This window comes from Salmo salar, chromosome ssa14 (genome assembly GCF_905237065.1).
Source record: "Salmo salar chromosome ssa14, Ssal_v3.1, whole genome shotgun sequence".
In the NCBI taxonomy this organism is placed as follows: Eukaryota; Metazoa; Chordata; class Actinopteri; order Salmoniformes; family Salmonidae; genus Salmo; species Salmo salar.
Genome location: NC_059455.1, coordinates 37,843,228 through 37,870,876, shown reverse-complemented (window position 1 = coordinate 37,870,876; position 27,649 = coordinate 37,843,228). Strand labels below are relative to the sequence as shown.

Sequence of the window (27,649 nt, the reverse complement as noted above, 5' to 3'; positions counted from 1 at the left end):
GTTTGGCTTTTTTTTTCTCACCACATCTTCTGTAACTACAGACAGAGAAAGGGAGGGAGAGCATGTTCTGTTTGTCACTTGAGGACAAAATATGGGAATAAAATACATTTTTGATACTGGAATAAAATATAATTTAGAAACATAATAGAAATGTAAAAGGGCAATCTAACACAAATCACAGGCATTAGTTACTACCCATAGTGAAGGTAGACTGTGGTGACAACCCAAATATGACACACATGGAAAAGGGGCAGCTATCCTAGCGGTTAAGAGGGTTGGGCCAGTAACCGAAAGGTCAAATCCTTCAGCAGACAAGGCCAAAAAAAATCTGCTGATATGCCCTTGAGCAAGGCACTTAACCCTAATTGCTCCTGTAAGTCGCTCTGGATAAGAGCGTCTGCTAAATGACTAAAATGTAAAGAGTGAGGGAAGGGAATACATATGATTTGGACTAATGGGATACATCTTTTGACACATTTTGTCATCAATTTGACAAAAGCTGTATCCCTTCTAGCCATTAACAATAAATAGAGCCAGGTGGCTTTCCTGAAAATATGACATGACCAATAAGAAATGCCTGGGACCCCCTAACGACAGACTACAAAGAGGGTCCAGAGTTTTTCAGGGCCAGGTCACGAAATAACCACATCAGCAGGGAAGGCCTAGGGCTCAAACTTGAACCCTTTTCAGTTAAGTGTAGTCAGTCTTTAATAGGTAAGCTGCATAGGAAGCCGTAGAGCAGGGAGGTATAGTGTGTTCCTCCATCAGGCCTATTTCAATCCATCTAAATATAAGGGCCTCCGTAATGCTTTTTGTTCTATGTTGCTCTGTCTGTATGCTACATCTTGCTTGTCCTATGTTACTCTGCGTGTGCTCACTGTTCAATGATTGTCTATATTGTAATTGTTTTTAATAACCTGCCCAGGGACTGCGGTTGAAAATTAGCCGGCTGGCTAAAACCGGCACTTTTACTGAAACGTTGATTAATGTTCACTGTCCCTGTAAAAATAAAATAAACTCAAACTCAATACGAGTGTTAGTCCGTCTAGCAGTTTGTTACTCCTTCATAACCCCTCTGACCAGCCCTCTCTGACCAGTGAGGTTGCCACTGGCCTGGCCAGCCCTGTACATGCAGCATAGGAACACAGTGAGAGGGTTAAAAGGTGAGAGGAGATAGTCTACTGCTAATGAAAACAATGGATTGGGAGTGTTGTAATAGTGTGATTTAAGCAGTTATCAAAAGTGATTGGAATTAATGTAACTGAATTGAGACTGGAGAACGGAACTGTATTGCATTAAACAGACTTTGCGCTTATCAGGAGTCAACAGCTCCACAACAATAGCCTAACACCCAAATAAATAAATAAATATATGTGAGAGAGGAGAGAGAGAGATTCAAAGCATCCCCTAGTCAACACAAACACCCACCTGCTGCAGGGATACTGAATTTTATTCAAGTATCTCAACACAGTTTTGTTCTGAAGTTACCATCAGTTAAATGAATAAATCAGTTGTTGAGAGAGAAAGGCTCTGAGAGTCCATAGCCCAGATGTTGTAAAGTTACCCTTTAGGGTTTCATTTTTTTCAAAGTGCATTCAATCAGGTGGGTTTTTACATAGGGACAAACAGAAACAAATGAAAGCATGTATGATAAAAACAAGAGAACGCAAAACTGAGACTGTCAAAAAAGGAAAAAAAGAATAAGACTAAAAGATGCAGTGTGTGATCCATTCCCCATCCTCATCACCTGCATCTGTGGTTAATAGTAGCAACTCTGGGTTTTGATATCAACGAGTGACTGCATAGATTCCATGGGCTGTAGATAGCTAGGCTTGAATAGATTACCTGATACTGGGATCAACAGTCCATAAACATTCACTCAGGTTCTCTAAATCTCCTTTCTCACAGTATCCAAGCTGTCCAGAGGGAGACTTCCAGAGATTGACCAAGCTGTAAAACACGTCGCACAGTCTAGACAGAGCTAAAGAAGAGATGCTGGCTAGATCACACTGTATTCTTATGAGAGTTCCCATGCTAGTCTGCACTCCACAGTTGTTAGGTGCTCCATTCGTAGTAAGCTAGTTCAGTAAGATAAGGCTAACCTGTAAGATCACACATTTAGAGAACCGATATAAGGCTAGAGGTTTGGCATAAAATGGTTTTCAAACACTCCTTAAAATGTCAAAGTAAAAGGCAGGGGATTAAATAATGCTCAATTGATGATAAAAAATACATCGATACCAAGCAGCCAAGCACACCGTCTGTACTTTGTTTGTTCAAAGGATGTTTCTTGATAAACTTGCAAAACAAGACAGATTTAACAAACAAGCTATCCTATTCACTCTTTAAGGCTCATGTCATGCAATATTTGATCATGTCCTATCAAGTAATACAGCTTCCATTCCCACCTAAAAACAAGCCAGCACCCAAAACATACAGGCACCACCATACTGTTCTTTCTGTGAGCAGTCCTCCATCTTATTGAGAAAAACAGAAGAAAAATGTAAAACAGAAAGCATAAAAGCCTACGTTTCCCCCCCCCACCTGCAAACAAATAGCAACCTAGCACTTAGAACATGTCCACGTGTTAATAATAGGTCATCTAAAGAGAGCATGTAGCCACAATTAAGATGCTCCCAGTCTGTTGTCAGTATAATGTTTAGCGGCCTGGAGGATTATTGCTGTGATTTGGTCTGAATCTGAGACGGCGCTCACAGTCTGGAGTTAGGAGAGGCACAGAGAGAAGAATAACCATAGGAAAGGGAGGTAGGCTTGGGTAAGGTGAGTTGAGTCAGGGGGACATGGGTGAAGATGATGGGGGTCATTGTTGAAGGGTTTAAAAGGCGTCTGGGGCAAGGATGGGGATATTTAGCAAAGAGGGGGGTTTCAGTGCAGCTCAATAAACACCTCCATCTCCTCAGAGATGAGGCCCTTGTAGGGCAGTCTGTGCTTCTCAATGGCGCGTGCCGCCAGGCACTGCAGAGTGACATAGTTGAGGGGGAAGAGGGCCGGGTGCCCGTTGCTCTGTTCATCCAGCAGGTTGTATGCTGTCTTCCTCTGGGAGTTGGTGGCGTCGAAGTGTGCCCCCGCCCTCACCAGCAATGCCATGATCTCCGGGCAACCGTTGCTGGCGGCGATGTGCAGGGGCGTGTTGTTGTCACAGTCCCGCGAGTCCACATCCGCCCCGCACTCCAGCAGCAGCGAGGCCACGGTCTGGGAGGGGAAGCGACCTACAGGGTAGCGGCCCACTGACGTGGTGTCCTTGTCCACGGCCATATGCAGGGGGGTGAAGCCTCTCCTCGCCCGCGGGTTCAGCTTTAGTAGGCGGTACACTGTCTGCTTCTTCTGGTGCTCTTGCTCCGCAGTGCACTCCAGCTTCTCCAGCAGGAACACCAGGTGGAGGATGATGGACAGGGCCTTGTTGAACTGGGGGGCTTCGGGGGGGCTGTCCCTCTGGGCCACCGCCCTCTCCACCTCCCTCACACTCTTCCCCAACACCCCCATCAGGTCGTGGAAGGTGACTCGCGTGGCCAGGGTTCCCTTGGCCCGGTCCTGCAGCACGAAGGAGAAGAGCTCGGCGAAGGATAAGAAGCTGCTGGCCGTCATGGGGCTGAGGGGGTCCAGGTTACTCTGCTGCATGTCCAGGGCGTACTTCCACAGGCTGATACAGCGCTCAAAGTTGCCTGAGTCGGCGTAGACGGCCCCTCTGTAGCGGATATAGTAGGAGGTGTCGGGGTGCGAGGGCCCCAGGATTCTCTCTCGGACAAGCAGGGCCTGCATCCGCATCTCATCGGGGTCTGTGATCAGAGCCTCCAGCTCCTCTGCCATGCTCACCTCACGGGCACAGTCATAGGCAGGGACAGGGGGACCTGGAGGGGGTTTGGCCAGGAGTCCCACCTTGTCAGCTGGTTGTCTTAGCTCCATGGCTCTCCTCCAATATCTCATGGCCCCCAGGAGGTCTCTCTTCTTATCCACAAAGGTGGCCCCCAGGAGTTCGAGAGCATCAACACGTTCTTCTCGCGAGGAGTGGGGCTGGTGGGCGAGGTACTCCACAATGTTGGTGTGCCCCGTAACGCTGGCGGCCAGGAGAGGGGTCATGCCGTATCCGTCCCTCTCCATGCGGGCATTACATTTCAGCAGCATCTTCATGATGTCCAGGCTACCGGACTCGGCGCAGTCGTGGAGTGCAGTGTTGCCTTTCACACTCTTGCGGTTGACATCGGCCCCCCGCTCCAAGAGGAACTTGGCTATCTCTTTGTGGCCCTTGTAGCAGGAGATCATCAGGCAGGTGTGGCCATGGCGGTTGGCTACCTCCATATCTGCTCGGTGTTCCACCAGGTAGCGGACAATCTCCAGGTGACCATCGAAGCAGGCAGCGCGGAGGGGCGTTGAGTTGGTCAGCGTAGTGTTGTTGACAGAGGCACCGTGTTTAAGGAGTGTGCGGACGACAGGGAGGTGACCAGCCGCCGAAGCCGCCCATAGCGGGGGAGCCCCTTCAATCGTCTCGCCGTCAAAGTTCACCGAGCCTCCTAGTTCCACGTTAGCTTTACAATGTTCAAGCAAATAGTCGGCAACCTCTAAGTGTCCATATCGAGAGGCAATGAGGAGGGGGGTGCCTCCCTGCGTTTTCTCCTCGGCGAGAGCCTCCAACTCCTCGGGACTTTTGTTACTCAGCAACTTCTGGATAAGTTTCAGCTTACCATTTCTGGCCGCGTTGAAAACCGCCGTCGTGATATCCATTTTAACGTCTTTCGGCTCTCTCACTGGCCATCAACCCCCTAGCTACGTTTGTAGAAAATTAGGGAAGGGACTGTCTTTTCAAAATAATAAAAGAAACCTTGTTCGTGGCTCGGTTTGTCCCTGGCATTTCTCTGCCATTTTAAGGCTGCTGTCAAGATGGCGTTTGTGTTCTTTGACAGATCTATGTTTACAATATACGCTTAGCATTTTGGTGTATGTAGTCTTTGAGAAATAATTTCACGAAGGATGAAACGGCACTTTCCCACTGATTGGAAATATAATTCCCATGAGCCATTTCGCACGAGTGAACTCAGCGCTAGATGGTTTAAAACGGGAAGTGAAGTTTTTAGGCGAACGTGTTCCTCGTTCACTAGAATGAATAAGTAGCTTCCTTGTAAACGTATTTAAACTACAATCCCCAAGAACCCCGAAACACAAAGAGCAGGCTCACCCTAAAACTCGAAACGAGTGGCATCACTTTATATTTTACAGAATAAATATTAATGGTTCTTTATTTCTGTCGTCAACCTTTTGTATGGAACATATCTCTCACATCTACACTGATACAAAAATACTTTTAATTAGGGAATATAGTCTGTCTTGTGCTGTCTGTCAGCTATGCCGGTGAGAGTAGCTAATTAGGTGCTGTCCAAGGTGCTGAATTATTATTTGAAGTAGGCCTATGTGTGTGTGGACTCCTTCACATAAACTAGGCCCCTACAGATCATTCCCAAATCCCAAATAATATATATTTTTCAATAAGCATGACATGCAAATACTATTTTTTAAATACCATCAATCTGTGCAGCATTGTGGCATAGCTTGTGTCTTCATTGAATGATGTGTGAGTACTAGATCCATAGTCTGCACTATAGCCTATTGAAATCAAATAACGGTGGATGTATGGCATATATACACTGAATTGACACACATTAGGAGCACTAGAACAGCCTCAATTCGTCAGGGAATGGACTTTACCAAGGTGTCGAAAGCGTTCCACAGGAATGCTGGCCTGTGTTGACTCCAATGCTTTCCTCAGTTGTGTCAAGTTGGCTAGATGTCTTTTGGGTGGTGGACCATTCTTGATACACATGAAAACTGTTGAGCGTGGAAAACCCAGCAGCGTTGCAGTTCTTGACACACTCAAACCGGTGTGTCTGGCACCTGCTACCATACCCCGTTCAAAGGCACTTCAATTTTTCGTCTTGCCCATTCATCCTTTGAATGGTACACATACACAATCTGTCTCTCAAGGCTTAAACATCTTTATTTACTCTGTCTCCTCCCCTTCATCTACACTGATTGAAGTGGATTTAACAAGTGACATCAATAAGGGATCATATCTTTCACCTGGATTCACCTGGTCAGTCTATGTCATGGAAAGAGCAGGTGTTCCTAATGTTTATCAAGCTCAGTGTATGTTGTTGGCTATTACCATAGGCTACTTAAACTGGGAGATAGCAAACAGCAGAGGGCAGCAAAAACACATATTTTTTCACTGCTGGGGTTAAGAATCACTGGAGACAGGATTTTGAGATGTTACGGTACTATTAGAATATTTTATTGTAAAATTGAAAAAGTACAGAGAGAAAAAGCCCCAGTAAGCATTCTGTATCATTCATATCTGAAAAAAAAACAGGAAATAAAAATAATAAATACAAGGAAAAGTAATAAATATAACCCAATAAATAAGCAAATAAATTAAAGCATATGAACTTTATAATTGTCAAAGCAGCAAGTATAGGAGAGACATGAGCACTCTAAGAGAGCTGTGGTTTCAAAGACATCATCATGTCCCCTTCTTCTCCCCTCGGCATTACCTACAACTCTCCTAATCCCCATCTCTCAATCATCTATACATTTTGTATATTGTGCTAAGAAACTGCTGAAGTAAGTCACAATCTTCAAATGCCAACCCCAGCCACCACCACTATCTCCCCTATCACCCCTACCCCTCTCTATCCCTCCCCCAACCATCACCCCATTACCTGAAAAGATTTGTGTGCTGACTATTATGGAATTAAACAGATTTCCTTATTTACATCAAGCTATATCCTCCTTTCCCATGGCATTCAAAACACAGTACAGAATCATACAGTCTCATTCATGAGAATGGCATGACCCACCCCCCCACTCCCTCCCATTATCCAAGTCCCCTTATCATCCAAATCCCCAAGCCTCCAGTTGAGCAGTAAGGATGGATATAGGTGGATTTTGGCAGTAAACACACAAAAACTCATAATAAATCTTCAAATGAAAATAGAAGTCTTGTTTTTTTATATACACATCACCTTATAGAGGTAGTGCAGTAGGAATGCTAAGTATACATGTAATCATTTGATTGAAAGTAACATGGCTTCATTCAGGTAGTAGTTAATAAACGCATATAGAAAAAGCACAGTAAACTATCTTTATATACCCCAACCCCCAAAAAGCATATAACCCCAGAACCTGAATAAAACATAGAAATATACACATAGATTTCCAACCATCTGCTTGGCAATAATAGCATTAATTTAGCCTTCAGGATACTGCTTTATATTTATAGGATGAGCAAAGGTCAAATTACCTGTCAAGTTACTGTAGTGCACTGCTTGTCTCTTAGTGCAACTAGGACTACTGCTATTACCTCAGGATCTGGATCAAACATCAAGACTGACTTTCTTCCTGCATCAGTCGCAGGCCAAGCTCAGCTTACCATAGAAATATAATTCCTAGATGGGTTTTTGACCCTCAGTCCAAAGCAATTTGACTGCTCCCCCCACTAATAATTATATTACTACGCTGCTAACAGTGTTGAGAGGCTGCTGGTCAGTAAACTTTTCACAGAGGCATGCATCATTAAAGCCGACAGTGTTGTCTTAACAGTCAATATAGGAATTTAACTTCTGTCCTATAGAGAAATTCTATTGTCCAGTTCAACTGACAAGCGATTGAAATGGAGTTGACCTTTGACTCTAAACAAAACGTCCCGTTTCTTCCTTTGAATACATCTCTGTGAGGAAACAACATGCGGATACAAGAGAATACAAGGCTGGCAGCTAATAAGAAGTAAGCTATATCTTGACAATGATTAAATCCCATGAAAATAAATCAATGTATAATACACATCTTGAATATAAATGTTCATTGGTATACCCATATGTCCAGTTGGTTTATGATTCTGTGCACAGTGAATAAACTAATATCGATAAAACTAAAATAGCTACTTCATATTTATCTCTCAGCTGCCAACTGGCCTGGAATGTTACAAGATAATTACATTTACATATTAGAATTCATAAATAGATTAAACATTATTTGGCAACTTCACTTATGATATGATTGATAATATCTTCTGCTATTACAAGATGACAAAACAAATGAATTCTATGTTGGTCCTTATGTCCAGCCTCACACCATGGTCGACAGACAGTGCTCACCATATAGGATAGAAGTGGAGGGGACATTCCAACTCACAGCAATAGTCAGTGATATTTGAAGCAGTAGCCATGTTCAGTGTACCATTAGGAATGTTCCGTGAAACGTGCTATTCTGTGTATCTCTCAGGGGATATTGGGTCAGGAATTGTCTGTAAGTAAAATAGGCAGTAACATTCACTAGGAGTTAGTGAAAATATGGCTCACTCTTGAAGATGTGATGATGACCAAAAATGAAAGAAAAAGAGAGAAAATCCCCCTCCCTCACCCACTGCATTCTAGAGTGTCTCTTGGAATCGTCACCACTGCATTCTAGAGTGTCTCTTGGAATCGTCACCGCTGCATTCTAGAGTGTCTCTTGGAATCGTCACCGCTGCATTCTAGAGTGTCTCTTGGAATCGTCACCGCTGCATTCTAGAGTGTCTCTTGGAATCGTCACCGCTGCATTCTAGAGTGTCTCTTGGAATCGTCACCGCTGCATTCTAGAGTGTCTCTTGGAATCGTCACCGCTGCATTCTAGAGTGTCTCTTGGAATCGTCACCGCTGCATTCTAGAGTGTCTCTTGGAATCGTCACCGCTGCATTCTAGAGTGTCTCTTGGAATCGTCACCGCTGCATTCTAGAGTGTCTCTTGGAATCGTCACCGCTGCATTCTAGAGTGTCTCTTGGAATCGTCACCGCTGCATTCTAGAGTGTCTCTTGGAATCGTCACCAGTGCATTCTAGAGTGTCTCTTGGAATCGTCACCAGTGCATTCTAGAGTGTTTTTTTATGTTCCTTTGTCGGTTTCTAGTGTTCCCTGAGGGAGGTACTGTGACAATGTTCCCAACCTGTCTTAGACAGCACAATGAATGAATGACTAGTGCTCACAATTGGACCTTGTATAGCCCTTTAAAAGCCAATTTTATGTTTTCTTCCAATAAAGTAGTGTCTGCGCTCTCTGTCTCTCCAAACGAAATATAACATTCACCCAAATGCAAGAGAGAGGGGACTGCAGACACCTGCTAAAATGTAATGGTTGCCGGACGGTGTCAGACTCAATTGGATCGAACGGCTTTTTACTCTAAGTCTGCATCTCCCTGTGCTGCTGTTGATGACGCCTCCCCTGACAGTTTACTGTCCGGATTTAACCAGACCTGCTTTTCTCGAGTTTGTGCAGTCCAGGGATGTGAAACATACGGCCTGCGGGCGGATCCGGCCCGCGAGGGGGTCCAATCTGGCTTGTGGGTGTTTTTTTTGTGTAGGATAACAAACTCAATATACTTTGTCCAGCTAGCTAATAATCACCCAAATGAACGCTAGACAGCCAGGGAGCAAGGCAAATTCAAAAAATGATGGATAGAGGACAATTTATTGCAAATTTAGATGGACCTCGTTGAAATGAATGTGGCCCCATCGCAAAATGTGTTTGACACCCCTGTTATACAGTGATAAAATAGCTTGTGCAATAAACAACTTCTAACTTGTGCCATACTAGTGTTTTTCTGTGCTACTGTGGGAGGAGTTTTTCATGAGAATGTGACCTGACCAGGAAGAACCCGATGCATGAAGTCTACTGGCTAAACAAAGTGGACACACAGATCTTGGATCAGCTGTCCCTCCACAAATCCTAACTTAAACCATTAAGCACCTCAACCAGAAAACTGACCTAAGATCAGTTTCTATGAACAGTTTCTATGGATTACATATAATTATTAGATATACTCCAATAACATTACACTATACATGTACAGTATAGTATTAGTCCTTCTACTCCATGTGGCACACCTGACATGCAGTCCCGTGTGGCTCAGTTGGTAGAGCATGGTGTTTGCAACGCCAGGGTTGTGGTTTTGATTCCCATGGGGGACCAGTACAAAAAGGAAAAAAAAATGTATGAAATGTATGCATTCACTACTGTAAGTCGCTCTGGATAAGAGCGTCTGCTAAATGACTGAAAGTGAAATGTGTTTTTAACCCCTGACCCAAGACCTGCAGTTAGCTTCTGAAGTGAAATGTGATCCAATGGCCTTTGCTCTATAGGCAGAATAGTGCATGCAATGATGTCAGAAAGGAAAAACACGTTCCTTCATTGTTTGAAGTAACGTGTTTGTTGTTGTAATATTGCAAACGGACGTGGCAGTTTCACCACAACGGATTCCAGCTTTAAGGTTAATATTCAGGTAAAGTGAGCTGATCCTAGATCTGTACCTATGGGCAACTTTGAATAGAACAGAGGCTCAGAGTGGTTGCTGCACAGAGGGAGACAGAACTCAAATAGTTCAAGGATCAAACTGAGTGCCCAAAGATGAAGTGTATCAGTAAACAGATGATAAGAGGTGGTTTTCAACAAAACAACTGCTCCATTATGTATTCCAGCCCACAGAAAGAGCTCACGGCAACATTCTCCCTCACTAACCTCTCCAACTGACTGCTACATGATCCAATTTTACATTTACATACTGCTTAGTAGTCAGCTGTACACTGATGGTGAATTATCCAATGCTGACCTAAAGAACCTTTCTGTCACTGTTATGTATTAAACTACAGTAGAATACTGCACTTCAATTATTTTTGAATGTTAGTTTGCACTAAACTAAGCAGTATACTGTTATTGTATTATGATTGTTAGTATTTGTACATGACTATTAAAGAGAAAGAGGAAAAACATTTGGTCCTCCGATCCCAAGGGGGTGCAGTTTGCTTGGTTGCTATGGAAACTTGAGAAAGTTGCAAGCTTGGGACTCACAGAGAAAGGATAAAGAGGAGAGAGAGAAAGAGAGACAGAGAGAGAGAGAAAGAAAGGAACATTGAAATAATCTCTTCCCAGATATACCGGGCATCCTCAGATCAAGTTTGAACCCTTATTCGTTCATTACAAGGTAGGAAAAACCTGAAGTCTCTTGTTCACTATGCTCTTTGAGTCTATCAGAAATCCAAATCCTTTTTAGCATTGCTTGTTAGTCTGCTTGTGGTGTTCTTCTTCACTACCAAGTCTCCAAAGATGCTGAACTGTTCAAAGTTGTTTCTGTTTGTATCAACAACAAAAAAAATATGTTTGTTTTGAAAGTCTTGTTCTATCCCATTGCTCTCTGTCTGTAATACCAAACTTTCACTGCTGCAGAGCTGCGAGTCCTGTCGTCTCCCAGTCAGATATGTTTGAAGATGAAAGCATATCTCTTCCCAACTCCCATATGAAGTCTATTTTCCATTGTTTTAAAAACAGAATAACTTTTGAGTTTGTTCCTTCACGAAATGTCTTATTCCATCAAAGACGTCCTCCATACTTCTGTTTAAACCTATGGGGGGTGAGAGAGGGGGGAGGGTGGGAAGGGGGAGAGAGTGAGAGGAAGAGAAAAGAAGAGGGGGGAAGCGGAAGGAAGGGAGAGAGAGAGAGAGAGAGAAATACCGATAATGAGAGAGAGAGAGAGAGAGAGAGGGGGGGGGGGATTGGGAGAGAGGGAAAGAGAAGCGCTAAAATCTGACTCTGGACACTAGTGTGAAGTGTAACTTTGTTATACAGTTTTTGATCAACATAGACAGCTAAAATCTGGGTGAAACAGCATTGATAAAAACACTAATAACTTCATTATATTATCTATAACAGTAGACACAGGTTTTACCTATGCTGGGGGGTGTCAGTAGGGACGGCTGGCGTCTTTGGGACGTTTCAGCTGCACCTTTAGTCTCTTCATGCCGATCTGGAAACCATTCATGGCCTGGATGGCAGCCTGGGCACTACCCGGGTTATCAAAGCTCACAAAGCCTGCATACATACAGACACAGAAAGATGCTCTGAATCGTTGGTGGTAGCGTCAATCACCTAGGCGCTGGTTGTGCTTGGTTAGAAACATTTGTCACTCACCAAAACACTTGCTCTGATTGGTGGCTCTGTCCATGAATACCTTGGAGGAGATGACATTGCCGAAAGGCAGGAACATTTGCATCAGCTCGTTATCCCCAAACTCCTGGGGCAGGTGGTAGATGAACAGGTTACAGCCCTCTGGTCCTGGAACACACACGTGCATGGATACACACACACACACACACACACACACACACACACACACACACACACACACACACACACACACACACACACACACACACTGTTAGAGGCACTGACCCTAGTATCATGATGGTACAGTATATTTTTAACACACAAACTCATGATGATCACTAAGGTTGCTGCACATTGTAATTATGGAACTGGCACTGATCCTGTACATATCTTTTTGTTGTTGTTGGTACTTCTCGTTTTCTTACTTCATATTAGTACTTTATATTAGTACATTATATTAGTACCTTATATTAGTACTTTATATTAGTACATTAAATTAGTACTTTATATCAGTACATTAAATTAGTACATTATATTAGTACTTTGTATTAGTACTTTAAATGATTTCCTCTCACATTGATAGTGAATACTGCATTCTCGGGAAAGAGCTTGTAAGTAAGCATTTCACTGTACTGTTTTATACCTGCTGTATCTTGTGCATGTGACAAATAAACTTTGAAACTTGATACTCATGATGTTGTTGATAATGATGATGATGAATAATTAGTAAATATAGTTACTCACCCTCACCTTCCCTCTGTTGTTGGCCAATGACTTGAGGGTGCTGTGCCAGAGACTGACCTACAGGCGTCAGTGTAGTCGCTGGGTAGATGGCTACAGAGAGGAAAGGGAGGAAGGAGAAGAAAGAAAAGAGGGAGAGAGAGAGGAGGAGAGAAAGAGAGAGGAGAGACAGAGAGAGAGGGAGAGAGAGAGGAGAGAGAGAGCAGAGAGACAGAGAGAGAGGGAGAGAGAGAGAGAGAGAGAGGAAAGAGAGAGAAATAGAGAGAGGAAAGACAGAGCGAGAAAGAGATAGAGAAAGAAAGGACAAAGAGGAGAGAGAGAAAGAGAGGAGAGAAAGAGCGGAGAGACAGAGAAAGTGCAAGACAGAGAGAGAGAGACAGAAAGAGGGAGAGAGGACAAAGAGGAGCGAGAGAAAGGGAGAGAGAGGAGAGAGTGATAGATCAGCAGTAAGGGGGATGAAGTGAAAAAGAAAAGAGAGAGAGTGCGGATTGAGTTAGTCCTTTATGAGTCACATTCAACAGACTCTGGTGAAGACTTGGATGTATCAAGGTCAGGATTCGAGAGCAGAGATGTGTAGTGTACTGCACCTGTGTATTGCTGTACCCCAGTAAAGGTTTGTTGCAGTGTGTCTGCAGCAGTGGGGCTCTGGGTGGAGTAGGGGGGCAGGCCGTTGGTGTAGAGGGTCTCCAGAGGGTGCACGTTAGCCTGGGGGGCGAGGCCCGTATACCCGTTCATCATGGGGGTCACCAGACTGGGCAGGGAGGAGGGCATGGTGGACGGAGGGGAGCTCAGACCTGCAGGGGGGGAATACAAACTCACTACACCGGAGACAGAAATGATCACTACACCAGAGAGAGAAATAATCACTACACCAGAGACAGAAATGATCACTACACCAGAGACAGAAATGATCACTACACCAGAGACAGAAATGATCACTACACCAGAGACAGAAATGATCACTACACCAGAGAGAGAAATAATCACTACACCAGAGACAGAAATGATCACTACACCAGAGACAGAAATGATCACTACACCAGAGAGAGAAATGATCACTACACCAGAGACAGAAATAATCACTACACCAGAGACAGAAATGATCACTACACCAGAGACAGAAATGATCACTACACCAGAGACAGAAATGATCACTACACCAGAGACAGAATGATCACTACACCAGAGACAGAAATTATCACTACACCAGAGACAGAAATGATCACTACACCAGAGACAGAAATGATCACTACACCAGAGACAGAAATAATCACTACACCAGAGACAGAAATAATTACTACACCAGAGACCGAAAAGATCACTACACCAGAGACAGAAATGATCACTACACCGGAGACAGAAATGATCACTACACCGGAGAGAGAAATAATCACTACACCAGAGACAGAAATGATCACTACACCAGAGAGAGAAATAATCACTACACCAGAAACAGAAATGATCACTACACCAGAGACAGAAATGATCACTACACCAGAGACAGAAATAATCACTACACCAGAGAAAGAAATAATCACTACACCAGAGACAGAAATGATCACTACACCAGAGACAGAAATGCTCACCTCATCAGAGACAGAAATGATCACTACATCAGAGACAGAAATGATCACTACACCGGAGAGAGAAATGATCACCTCATCAGAGACAGAAATGATCACTACACCAGAGACAGAAAGGATCACTACACCGGAGACAGAAATGATCACCTCATCAGAGACAGAAATGATCACTACACCAGAGACAGAAAGGATCACTACACCAGAGACAGAAATGATCACTACACCAGAGACAGAAATGATCACTACACCAGAGACAGAAATGATCACTACACCAGAGACAGAAATGATCACTACACCAGAGACAGAAATGATCACTACACCAGAGACAGAAATGATCACTACACCAGAGACAGAAATGATCACTACACCGGAGACAGAAATGATCACTACACCAGAGACAGAAATGATCACTACACCAGAGACAGAAATGATCACTACACTAGAGACAGAAATGATCACTACACCAGAGGCAGAAATGATCACTACACCAGCTACTTCCGGTTTGGAGCGAGCAGTCGCACTACGCTTCGCTCCACAGGTAATATTACACTTCACTACATTACAACGGCTTGATTTGTTTGATCTGAGCAATTCTTCTTAGCTAGCTACATAGCCGTCTTTGTATCAAAGATAATCGTGTAGTTTAGAGTAATTAGAGTAATTATCGAGGCTAGCTATCTTCGTCCTCCTAACGTAGTCAACACTGCTAGCTGCTAGCTAGCTAGTCATCACTGCTAGCTAGCCAACTTCTACCGACTAGCAGCACTGCAGAAACTATTACATTACAACGTAACGACTTGATTAGTGTGGTGTTAGTGTTAGTTAGCCAGCTACATAGTTGTCTTTGCTGTCTCTGTATCTAAGATAATTGTGTAGTTTGAGTAATTATCGAGGTGAGCTAGCCAGCCGCGACGCGGCGCCAGACTTAGTCAACACACCTAGTCATCATTAACCCACTGCTAGCTAGCCAACCGTTACCGACTAGCAGCGCTGTAGATACTAATACTTTACAACGGAACGATTTGACTAGTGCAGTGTTAGCTAGCTAGCTACTTAGTTGTCTTTGTCATAGCTTGATAATTGTGTAGTTTAGTAATTACCGAGGTTAGCTAGCCAGCCATCGAGGTTAGCTAGCCAGCTATTTCCGTCCCCCGCGACGCCCTTTTTTCCTAACCCAGCTAACTATTACCGACGAGCAGCATTGTAGAAACTAAATACATTACAAGGAACGTCTTGATTAGTGTTATGTTAGCTATCATGACAAGGTGTAGTACTGAAACTATCGAGGTTACCTAGCCAGCTACACGTTCAAAGTCAACAATGCAGCCACTGTTAGCTAGCCTACTCCACCAGTCAGCAGTACTGTATCATTTTCATCATTTTAGTCAATAAGATTTTTGCAACGTAAGCTTAACTTTCTGAACATTCGAGACGTGTAGTCTACTTGTCATTCCAATCTCCTTTGCATTAGCGTAGCCTCTTCTGTAGCTTGTCTACTATGTGTCTGTCTATCCCTGTTCTCTCCCCTCTGCACAGGCCATACAAACGCTCCACACCGCGTGGCCGCTGCCACTCTAACCTGGTGGTCCCAGCGCGCACGACCCACGTGGAGTTCCAGGTCTCCGGCAGCCTCTGGAACTGCCGGTCTGCGGCCAACAAGACTGAGTTCATCTCAGCCTATGCTACCCTCCAGTCCCTAGCCTTCCTGGCGCTGACGGAAACATGGATTACCACAGATAACACTGCTATTCCTACTGCTCTCTCCTCGTCTGACTACGTGTTCTCGCATACCCCTAGAGCATCGAGCCAGCGGTGTGGTGGCACTGGAATCCTCATCTCTCCCAAGTGGACATTCTCTCTTTCTCCCCTGACCCATCTGTCTATCTCCTCATTTGAATTCCATGCTGTCACAGTTACCAGCCCTTTCAAGCATAACATCCTTATCATTTATCGCCCTCCAGGTTCCCTTGGAGAGTTCATCAATGAGCTTGACGCCTTGATAAGTTCCTTTCCTGAGGATGGCTCACCTCTCACAGTTCTGGGTGACTTTAACCTGTTAGGGCTAGGGGGCAGCATTGACACGGCTGGATAAAAAACATACCCGATTTAATCTGGTTACCACTCCTACTCAGTAACTAGAATATGCATATACTTATTACATATGGATAGAAAACACCCTAAATTTTCTAAAACTGTTTGAATGGTGTCTGTGAGTATAACAGAACTCAAATGGCAGGTCAAAACCTGAGAGATTCCTTTACAGGAAGTGGCCTGTCTGACCATTTGTTGAACTTCTTTTCCATCTCTATCATTTACTAAGGATCTCTGCTCTAACGTGACACTTCCCACGTCGTCCATAGGCGCTCAGAGCCCGGGAAAAAACAGAATGTCGTCATTCCAGCCCCAGGCTGAAACACATTATCGCCTTTCTCAAGTGGCCGATCAAGAGACACTAGCTTATGCGCGTGACCCCGACCGCCCCCGCCTTTGGGATTTTTTCCTCTGTTTGCCGAAAAGGAGATTCCCTGTCGGAATATTATCGCTTTTCTACGAGAAAAATGTCGTAAAAATTGATTTTAAACAGCGGTTGACATGCTTCGAAGTACGGTCATGGAATACTTAGAATTTTATTGTCACGAATTGCGCCAAGCGCGTGACACTTCTTTACTATTTCGGATAGTGTCTGGAACGCACGAACAAAACGCCGCTATTCGGATATAACGATGGATTATTTTGGACCAAACCAACATTTGTTATTGAAGTAGCTGTCCTGGGTGTGTATTCTGACGAAGACAACAAAAGGTAATGAAATTTTTATAATAGTAAATATGATTATGGTGAGTGCTAAACTTGCCGGGTGTCTAAATAGCGAGCCCGTGATGCCTGGGCTATGTACTTATAATATTGCAAAATGTGCTTTCACCAAAAAGCTATTTTAAAATCGGACATATTGAGTGCATAGAGGAGGTCTGTATCTATAATTCTTAAAATAATTGTTATGCTTTTTGTGAATGTTTATCGTGAGTAATTTAGTAAAATGTTAGCGAATTCCCCGGAAGTTTGCGGGGGGTATGCTAGTTCTGAACGTCACATGCTAATGTAAAAAGCTGGTTTTTGATATAAATATGAACTTGATTGAACAAAACATGCATGTATTGTATAACATAATGTCCTAGGGTTGTCATCTGATGAAGATCATCAAAGGTGAGTGCTGCATTTAGCTGTCTTCTGGGTTTTGGTGACATTATATGCTGGCTTGAAAAATGGGTGTGTGATTATTTCTGGCTTGGTACTCTGCTGACATAATCTAATGTTTTGCTTTCGTTGTAAAGCCTTTTTGAAATCGGACAGTGTGGTTAGATTAACGAGAGTCTTATCTTTAAATGGCTGTAAAATAGTCATATGTTTGAGAAATTGAAGTAATAGGATTTTTAAGGTTTTGAAAATCGCGCCACAGGATAGCCGTGGCTGTTACGTAGGTGGGACGAATTCGTCCCGCCTAGCCTAGAGAGCTTAACCTCCCCACATCTACCTTTGACTCATTCCTCTCTGCCTCCTTCTTTCCACTCCTCTCCTCTTTTGACCTCACCCTCTCACCTTCCCCCCCTACTCACAAGGCAGGCAATACGCTTGACCTCATCTTTACTAAATGCTGTTCTTCCACTAATCTCATTGCAACTCCCCTCCAAGTCTCCGACCACTACCTTGTATCCTTTTCCCTCTCGCTCTCATCCAACACTTCTCACTCTGCCCCTACTCGGATGGTATTGCGCCGTCCCAACCTTCGCTCTCTCTCTCCCGCTACTCTCTCCTCTTCCATCCTATCATCTCTTCCCTCTGCTCAAACCTTCTCCAACCTATCTCCTGATTCTGCCTCCTCAACCCTCCTCTCCTCCCTCTCTGCATCCTTTGATTTCCTCTGTCCCCTATCCTCCAGGCCGGCTCGGTCCTCCCCTCCTGCTCCGTGGCTCGACGACTCACTGTGAGCTCACAGAACAGGGCTCCGGGCAGCCGAGCGGAAATGGAGGAAAACTCGCCTCCCTGCGGACCTGGCATCCTTTCACTCCCTCCTCTCTACATTTTCCTCTTCTGTCTCTGCTGCTAAAGCCACTTTCTACCACTCTAAACTCCAAGCATCTGCCTCTAACCCTAGGAAGCTCTTTGCTACCTTCTCCTCCCTCCTGAATCCTCCTCCCCCTCCCCTCCCCTCCTCCCTCTCTGCGGATGACTTCGTCAACCATTTTGAAAAGAAGGTTGACGACATCCGATTCTCGTTTGCTAAGTCAAACGACACCGCTGGTCCTGCTCACACTGCCCTACCCTGTGCTTTGACCTCTTTCTCCCCTCTCTCTCCAGATGAAATCTCGCGTCTTGTGACGGCCGGCCGCCCAACAACCTGCCCACTTGACCCTATCCCCTCCTCTCTTCTCCAGACCATTTCCGGAGACCTTCTCCCCTACCTCACCTCGCTCATCAACTCATCCTTGACCGCTGGCTACGTCCCTTCCGTCTTCAAGAGAGCGAGAGTTGCACCCCTTCTGAAAAAAACCTACACTCGATCCCTCCGATGTCAACAACTACAGACCAGTATCCCTTCTTTCCTTTCTCTCCAAAACTCTTGAACGTGCCGTCCTTGGCCAGCTCTCTTGCTATCTCTCTCAGAATGACCTTCTTGATCCTAATCAGTCAGGTTTCAAGACTGGGCATTCAACTGAGACTGCTCTTCTCTGTGTCACGGAGGCTCTCCTCACTGCTAAAGCTAACTCTCTCTCCTCTGCTCTCATCCTTCTAGACCTATCTGCTGCCTTTGATACCGTGAACCATCAGATCCTCCTCTCCACCCTCTCCGAGCTGGGCATCTCCGGCGCGGCCCACGCTTGGTTTGCGTCCTACCTGACAGGTCGCTCCTACCAGGTGGCGTGGCGAGAATCTGTCTCCGCACCACCTGCTCTCACCACTGGTGTCCCCCAGGGCTCTGTTCTAGGCCCACTCCTGTTCTCGCTATACACCAAGTCACTTGGCTCTGTCATATCCTCACATGGTCTCTCATATCATTGCTATGCAGATGACACACAATTAATCTTCTCCTTTCCCCCTTCTGACAACCAGGTGGCGAATCGCATCTCTGCATGTCTGGCAGACATATCAGTGTGGATGACGGATCACCACCTCAAGCTGAACCTCGGCAAGACGGAGCTGCTCTTCCTCCCGGGGAAGGACTGCCCGTTCCATGATCTCGCCATCACGGTTGACAACTCCCTTGTGTCCTCCTCCCAGAGTGCTAAGAGCCTCGGCGTGACCCTGGACAACACCCTGTCGTTCTCCACTAACATCAAGGCGGTGACCCGATCCTGTAGGTTCATGCTCTACAACATTCGCAGAGTACGACCCTGCCTCACACAGGAAGCGGCGCAGGTCCTAATCCAGGCACTTGTCATCTCCCGTCTGGATTACTGCAACTCGTTGTTGGCTGGACTCCCTGCCTGTGCCATTAAACCCCTACAACTCATCCAGAACGCCGCAGCCCGTCTGGTGTTCAACCTTCCCAAGTTCTCTCACGTCACCCCGCTCCTCCGCTCTCTCCACTGGCTTCCAGTCGAAGCTCGCATCCGCTACAAGACCATGGTGCTTGCCTACGGAGCTGTGAGGGGAACGGCACCTCCGTACCTTCAGGCTCTGATCAGGCCCTACACCCAAACAAGGGCACTGCGTTCATCCACCTCTGGCCTGCTCGCCCCCCTACCTCTGAGGAAGCACAGTTCCCGCTCAGCCCAGTCAAAACTGTTCGCTGCTCTGGCACCCCAATGGTGGAACAAGCTCCCTCACGACGCCAGGACAGCGGAGTCAATCACCACCTTCCGGAGACACCTGAAACCCCACCTCTTTAAGGAATACCTGGGATAGGATAAAGAAATCCTTCTAACCCCCCCTTAAAAGATTTAGATGCACTATTGTAAAGTGGTTGTTCCACTGGATATCATAAGGTGAATGCACCAATTTGTAAGTCGCTCTGGTTAAGAGCGTCTGCTAAATGACTTAAATGTAAATGTAAATGTAAAAATCACTACACCAGAGAGAGAAATAATCACTACACCAGAGACAGAAATGATCACTACATCAGAGACAGAAATGATCACTACACCGGAGAGAGAAATGATCACCTCATCAGAGACAGAAATGATCACTACACCAGAGACAGAAATGATCACTACACCAGAGACAGAAATGATCACTACACCAGAGACAGAAATGATCACTACACCAGAGACAGAAATGATCACTACACCAGAGACAGAAATGATCACTACATCAGAGACAGAAATGATCACTACACCAGAGACAGAAATGATCACTACACCGGAGACAGAAATGATCACTACACCAGAGACAGATATGATCACTACACGAGAGACAGAAATGATCACTACATTAGAGACAGAAATGATCACTACACCAGAGGCAGAAATGATCACTACACCAGGCATAGATTGGAGTCAATGTGTATGAGAGAAAATGGAAGAGAGGAGGTAGAGAGAATGGAGAGACAGAGAGACCGGGGGCGAGTGTGCATGTGTTAGTCTCATGTACACTGAGTATACAACACATTAAGAACACCTGATCTTTCCATGACATAGAATGACCAGGTGAATCCTGGTGAAAGCTATGATGCCTTATTGATGTCACTTGTTAAATCCACTTCAATCAGTGTAGATGAAGGGGAGAAGACAGGTTAAAGAAGGATTTTTAAGCCTTGAGAAAATTGAGACATGGATTGTGAAAGGGCAAGACAAAAGATTGAAGTGCCTTTTAACGGGGTATGGTAGTACAGTACCAGTCAAAAGTTTGGGCACACCTACTCATTCAAGGGTTTTTCTTTATTTTTACTATTTTCTACATTGTAGAATAATAGCGAAGACATGAAAACTATGAAATAACACATATGGAATCATGTAGTAACCAAAAAAGTGTTAAACAAATCTAAATATATTTTATGAGATTCTTCAAAGTAGCCACCCTTTTCCTTGATTACAGCTTTGCACACACTTGGCATTCTCTCAACCAGCTTCCCGAGGTAGTCACCTGGAATGCATTTCAATTAACCGGTGTGCCTTGTTAAAAGTTAATTTGTGGAATTTATTTCCTTCTTAATGTGTTTGAGCCAATCAGTTATGTTGTGACAAGGAAGGGGTGGTATACAGAAGACAGCCCTATTTGGTAAAAGACAAAGTCCATATTATGGCAATAACAGCTCAAACAAGCAGAGTCCATCACTACTTTAAGACGTGAAGGTCAGTCAATACGGAAAATTTCAAGAACTTTTAACGTTTCTTAAAGTGCAATTGCAAATACCATCAAGCGCTATGACGAAACTGACTCTCATGAGGACTGCCACAGGAAAGGACTGTATGCAGTCAGTGTTCAATGGGACTGAACAGTATGCAACAGATAAACTTTGACTAGATCGGACCAACACACCTGTAATGTTTTGTACAAAGCGGTTGGAAGAGAACTGTAATTGTTTGTGAAACTATGGTTGCGTTCTGACCCAAAGTTACCTCTGACCCAAAGTTACCTCTGACCCAAAGTTACCTCTGCTGCAGAGGATAAGTTCATTAGAGTTACCAGCCTCAGATTGCAGCCCAAATAAATGCTTCACAGAGTTCAAATAACAGACACATCTCAAAATCAACTGTTCAGAGGAGACAGCGTTAACCTGTTTGGGATAGGGGGCAGTATTTTCACAGCCGGATGAAAAAATGTACCCGATTTAAACTGGTTACTACTCTTGCCCAGAAACAAGAATATGCATATTATTAGTAGATTTGGATAGAAAACACTCTGAAGTTTCTAAAAGTGTTTGAATGGTGTCTGTGAGTATAACAAAACTCATATGGCAGGCAAAAACCTGAGAGAATTCCAAGCAGGAAGTGGCCTGTCTGAGAATTTGTAGTTCTTCTTTTGATTCTCTATCGAAACTACAGTATCTGTGGGGTTACGTAGCACTTTCTAAGGCTTCCATTGGCTCTCTAAAGCCTTCAGAAAGCAGATTGAGGCGTCTTCTGTCTCTGAGCAGAGTATAGTAGATCAGTTTGTCAGTGGTCTGCCTGGTGACAAAGAGATTGGATAGGCGCATTCACGTGAGCACGCTGTTTTTTCTTTTCCTCTTTGAATGAATACACTATTGTCCGGTTGGAATATTATCGCTATTTTACGAGAAAAATACCATTTTTTTTTATTTTAACCTCTTGACGGTCGCCTAGGATAGGGGGCACCACAGCGCATTTTGAAAAAATGTGTGCCCATTTTAAACGGCCTACTACTCAAACTCAGAAGCTAGGATATGCATATAATTAATACTTGTGGATAGAAAACACCCTAAAGTTTCTAAAACTGTTTGAATGGTGTCTGTGAGTATAACAGAACTCATATGGCAGTCAAAACCCCGAGACAGATCGAAACAGGAAGTGGAATTCTGAATTGCGAACTCAACTTCATCACGTTGCCTATTAATCACACCGTGAGCTATGGTTCATTGAGCACTTCCTATTGCTTCCACTAGATGTCCCCAGTCTTTACAAAGTGGTTTGAGTCTCCTACTGTTAAAACTGAATGAATGAGACGCTGTGGAACGTGGTCACACGGAGAGGGCCATCACCATTATGACGCCGACGCCCCTGGTTACCCTCCCCTTTCGAAACGTTTTGAAACACAATGCAATCGTCCCCCTCGAATCTTATTGGCTCTCTTGTTGAAAAACGCCCTGAAGATTTATGTTATACAACGTTTGACATGTTTGAATGAACCTAAATGGGAAAAAAATGCATTTTCTCGAAATGGCTGTCCCGCGGCCGACGGAGCATTTAGATCAGCCTTCAGACGCGCTAACAAGAACAAGCTCTTGGAACATAAAGGAGTAATTTTTTTGAACGAAAATACATTTGTTGTGGACCTGGGATCCCTGGAAGTGCTTTCTGATGAAGACAACCAAAGGTAAGGGATTATTGACAATAGTATACAAGACTAGATGTGATATGCGATTCTTCCAAGATGGCGCTGACCTGTAACGTTAGCCTATTTTTCAGAGTATCGCATCCCCTTTCATCGCAAAGTATGATTACCCAGTAAAGTTAATTTTAAATCTGGCATTACAGGTGCTTTCAAGAGATATTCATCTATAAATCTTAGAATGACAATATTACATTTTAAAAATGTTTTCGAATAGTAATTTAGTAAATTGTAGCTCTGTTTCATCGGATGCATTTGAGGGAAAATAGTTAGTCAACGTTACGCACCGATGTAAAATGCTGTTTTTATATATAAATATGAACTTTATCGAACAAAAGAATGCATGTATTGTGTAACATGATGTCCTAGGTGTGTCATCTGATGAAGATTGTCAAAGGTTAGTGCTGCATTTAGCTGTTTTTTGGTTATTTGTGATGCATGTGGTTGGTCGGAAAATGGCTATGTGGCTACTTTTACGATATACTCCTCTAACATAATCTAATGTTTTACTTTTGCTGTAAAGCCTTTTTGAAATCGGACAACGTGGTTCGATTCAGGAGAGGTGTATCTATAAAACGATATAATTTGAAAAAAAATTGGGAAAAGAAAATTATAAAATTTTGTTATGCTAATGGCGATATGATTTTTCGCTGGATGTCCGTCCCTAAACAGTGTTTGACATGCTTCTAAGTACGGTAATGGAACATTTGGAATTTTTTGTCTCGAAATGCGCTCGCGCATTACCCTTTGGATAGTGACCTGAACGCACGAACAAAACGGAGCTATTTGGACATAACTATGGATTATTTGGAACAAAAACAACATTTCTTGTGGAAGTAGCAGTCCTGGGAGTGCATTCTGACGAAGATCAGCAAAGATAATAACAATTTTCTAATAGTAATTCTGAGTTTAGTGTGCCCCGAACTTGACGGGTGTCAAAATAGCTAGCCGTGATGGCTGAGCTATGTACTCAGAATATTGCAAAATGTGCTTTCGCCGAAAAGCTATTTTAAAATCTGACATAGTGATTGCATAAAGGAGTTCTGTATCTATAATTCTTAAAATAATTGTTATTTATTTTGTCAACATTTATGATGAGTAATTTAGTAAATTCACCGGATGTTTTGGGTGGGAATGCATGTTCTGAACATCACATGCCAATGTAAAAAGCTGTTTTTGGATATAAATATGAACTTGATTGAACAAAACATGCATGTATTGTATAACATAATGTCCTAGGAGTGTCATCTGATGAAGATCATCAAAGGTTAGTGCTTCATTTAGCTGTGTTTTTGGTTTTTGTGACATATATGCTTGCTTGGAAAATGGCTGTGTGATTATTTTAGTCTATGTACTCTCCTAACATAATCTAATGTTTTGCTTTCGCTGTAAAGCCTTTTTGAAATCGGACAATGTGTTTACATCAAGGAGAAGTGTATCTTTAAAATGGTGTAAAATAGTTGTATGTTTGAGAAAGTTGAATTATGACATTTTGTTGTTTTGATTTTGCCGCCCTGATATTTATATTCTAGCGTCCCACGTAGCCCATAGAAGTTAATCAGGCCTTCATGGTCGAATTGCTGCAAAGAAACCACTACTAAAGTACACCACTAAGAACAAGAGACTTGCTTGGGACAAGAAACATGAGCAATGGACATTAGACTGGTGGAAATCTGTCCTTTGGTCTGATGAGTCCAAATTTGTTTGAACTTGACATAACTGTGGGAAATATTGGAGTCAACATGGGCCAGCATCCCTGTGGAACGACAACGGCACCTTGTGGAATCCATGTCCCGACGAATTGAGGCTGTTCTGAGTGCAAAAGGGGGTGCGACTCAATATTAGGAAGGTGTTCCTAATGTTTTTTACATTCAGTGTATTTATGTGTGTGTGTGTGTGTGTGTGTGTGTGTGTGTGTGTGTGTGTGTGTGTGTGTGTGTGTGTGTGTGTGAATGTGTACAAGTGTGTGTGGGGGTAATAGCAGGCGTCTCAAAGCTCACAAGGTGATGAAATAACTCTGCAATGTCAGCATATCAATGCAATGACATGCAACTCACTGAGGCAGCACCAGAGGCATTTTACTGTTCTCCCTGCTCACTGTCTTGTCTACAACTGCGACAAATAAAGATTTTGTCCCACAGTGAAATGGGCTGGATGTTTGTCTGCACTAAACTGATACATCCTGGGGAGGGACATAGGGCCTGCTCCAATTTGCATGATTCTGTGTGTACTGGGTAGGCATCCCAAATACTGTATTTGTGATTGGATAGCCTTTAGTGGTGTGTCTGTGTCTGTGTGTCTGTTTGTCTGTGTCTGTGTGCATTCGTGCGTGCGTGCGTGTAAAAGAGAGGAAAAGACAAAGACAGAGACTGAGAGAAAGACAGAGAGAAAGACAGACAGAGACAGACAGACAGAGACAGACAGAGACAGAGAGAAAGACAGAGAGAAAGACAGACAGAGACAGAGAGAAAGACAGAGAGAAAGACAGAGAGAAAGACAGAGAGAAAGCAATACAGTACATTATAGGGAGATAGCGACAGAGACATCGAAAGATAGAAAGTGATACAGAGAGAGAATGATACAAAGTGATAAAGAGAAAGAGAATGATACAAAGCGATACAGAGAGAGAATGATTCAAATCGATACAGATAAAGTAAATGATACAAAGCAGTACAGAGAGATAGAATGATAGAAAGCGATACAGAGATAGAGAATGATGCAAAGCGATACAGAGAAAGTAAATGATAGAAAGCGATACAGAGATAGAGAATGATAGAAAGTGATACAGAGATAGAAAGTGATACAGAGACAGAGAATGATAGAGAGCGATACAGAGAGAGAGAATGATAGAAAGCGATACAGATATAGACAATAATAGAAAGTGATACAGAGATAGAGAATGAGAGAGAGCGATACAGAGAGAATGATAGAAAGCGATACAAAGATAGAGAATGATACAAAGCGATACAGAGAGTTAGAATGATAGAAAGCGATACAGAGATAGAGAATGATAAGAAGCGATATAGAGAAAGAGAATGATAGAAAGCGATACAAAGAGAGAAAATGATAGAAAGCGATACAGAGATAGAGAATGATAGAAAGCGATAAAGAGAGAGAATGATAGAAAGCGATACAAAAAAAGAGAATGATAGAAAGTGATACAGAGATATATGTAGAGAATGATAGAAAGCGATACAGAGAGAGCGAATGATAGAAAGTGACAAAGAGATATAGAATGATAGAAAGCGATACAGAGATAGAGAAAATAGAAAGCTATACATAGATAGAGAATGATAGAAAGCGATACAGAGAGATAGAATCAAAGAAAGCAATACAGAGAGAGAATGATAGAAAGTGATTCAAAGAGAGAGAGTGATAGAAAGCGATACAGAGATAGAGAATGATAGAAAGCGATACAGAGAGAGAATGATAGAAAGCGATACAAAAATAGAGAATGATAGAAAGCGATACAGAGATACATGTAGAGAATGATAGAACGCGATACAGAGATAGAGAATGATAGAAAGAGATACAGAGATAGAGAATGATAGAAAGCGATACAGAGAGATAGAATGATAGAAAGCGATAGAGATAGAGAATGATAGAAAGCAATACAGAGAGATAGAATCAAAGAAAGCAATACAGAGAGAGAATGATAGAAAGTGATTCAAAAATAGAGAATGACAGAAAGAAATACAGAGAGAGAGAATGATAGAAAGCAATACAGAGATAGAGAAGGATATAATTAGATACAGAGATATAAATTGATACAGAGATAGAGAATGATGCAAAGCGATACAGAGAAAGATAATGATAGAAAGCAATACAGAGACAGAGAATGATAGAAAGCAATACAGAGACAGAGAATGATAGAACACGATAGAGAGAGAGAAAATAGAAAGCGATACATAGATAGAGAATGATAGAAAGCGATACAGAGAGAGACAATGATACAAAGCGATACAGACATAGAGAATGATAAGAAGCGATATAGAGATAGAGAATGATAGAAAGCGATACAAAGAGAGAGAATGATAGAAAGCGATACAGAGATAGAGAATGATAGAAAGCGATACAGAGAGAGAATCATAGAAAGCGATACAAAACAGAGAATGATAGAAAGTGATACAGAGATACATGTAGAAAATGATAGAAAGTGATACAGAGATTGAGAATGATAGAATGCGATACAGAGAGAGAATGATAGTAAGTGATACAGAGATAGAGAACAATAGAAAGAGATAGAGAATGATAGAATGCGATACAGAGAGAGAATGATAGTAAGTGATACAGAGATAGAGAACAATAGAAAGAGATAGAGAATGATAGAAAGTGATACAGA

General features: G+C 43.2%; 2 protein-coding genes across 3 annotated transcripts in view; both read right to left on the bottom strand.

The window, feature by feature from the left end:
* Nucleotides 1-1,432: 1,432 nt before the first annotated feature.
* On the bottom strand, nt 1,433-4,923 carry LOC106569512 (protein fem-1 homolog A). The gene has a single exon (XM_014140929.2). It carries the CDS (start codon nt 4,738-4,740, stop codon nt 2,887-2,889), a length of 1,854 nt encoding a protein of 617 aa, XP_013996404.1. The 5' UTR covers nt 4,741-4,923; the 3' UTR covers nt 1,433-2,886.
* A 1,346-nt stretch (nt 4,924-6,269) lies between these two features.
* Nucleotides 6,270-27,649, bottom strand: part of LOC106569511 (CUGBP Elav-like family member 5) — a 112,806-nt gene continuing 91,426 nt past the window's right edge. The window contains exons 8-12 of one of the 2 annotated variants that reach the window (XM_014140927.2): nt 13,306-13,536; nt 12,722-12,811; nt 12,002-12,145; nt 11,760-11,902; nt 6,270-11,435 (exon numbers count right to left, since the gene is read on the bottom strand). In XM_014140927.2, coding sequence (XP_013996402.1) covers nt 11,775-11,902; nt 12,002-12,145; nt 12,722-12,811; nt 13,306-13,536 — 593 coding nt within the window. In that variant the 3' untranslated portion in view covers nt 6,270-11,435; nt 11,760-11,774. The remainder of the gene's footprint in view (nt 11,436-11,759; nt 11,903-12,001; nt 12,146-12,721; nt 12,812-13,305; nt 13,537-27,649) is intronic. The other variant, XM_014140928.2, reaches the window with a different exon arrangement.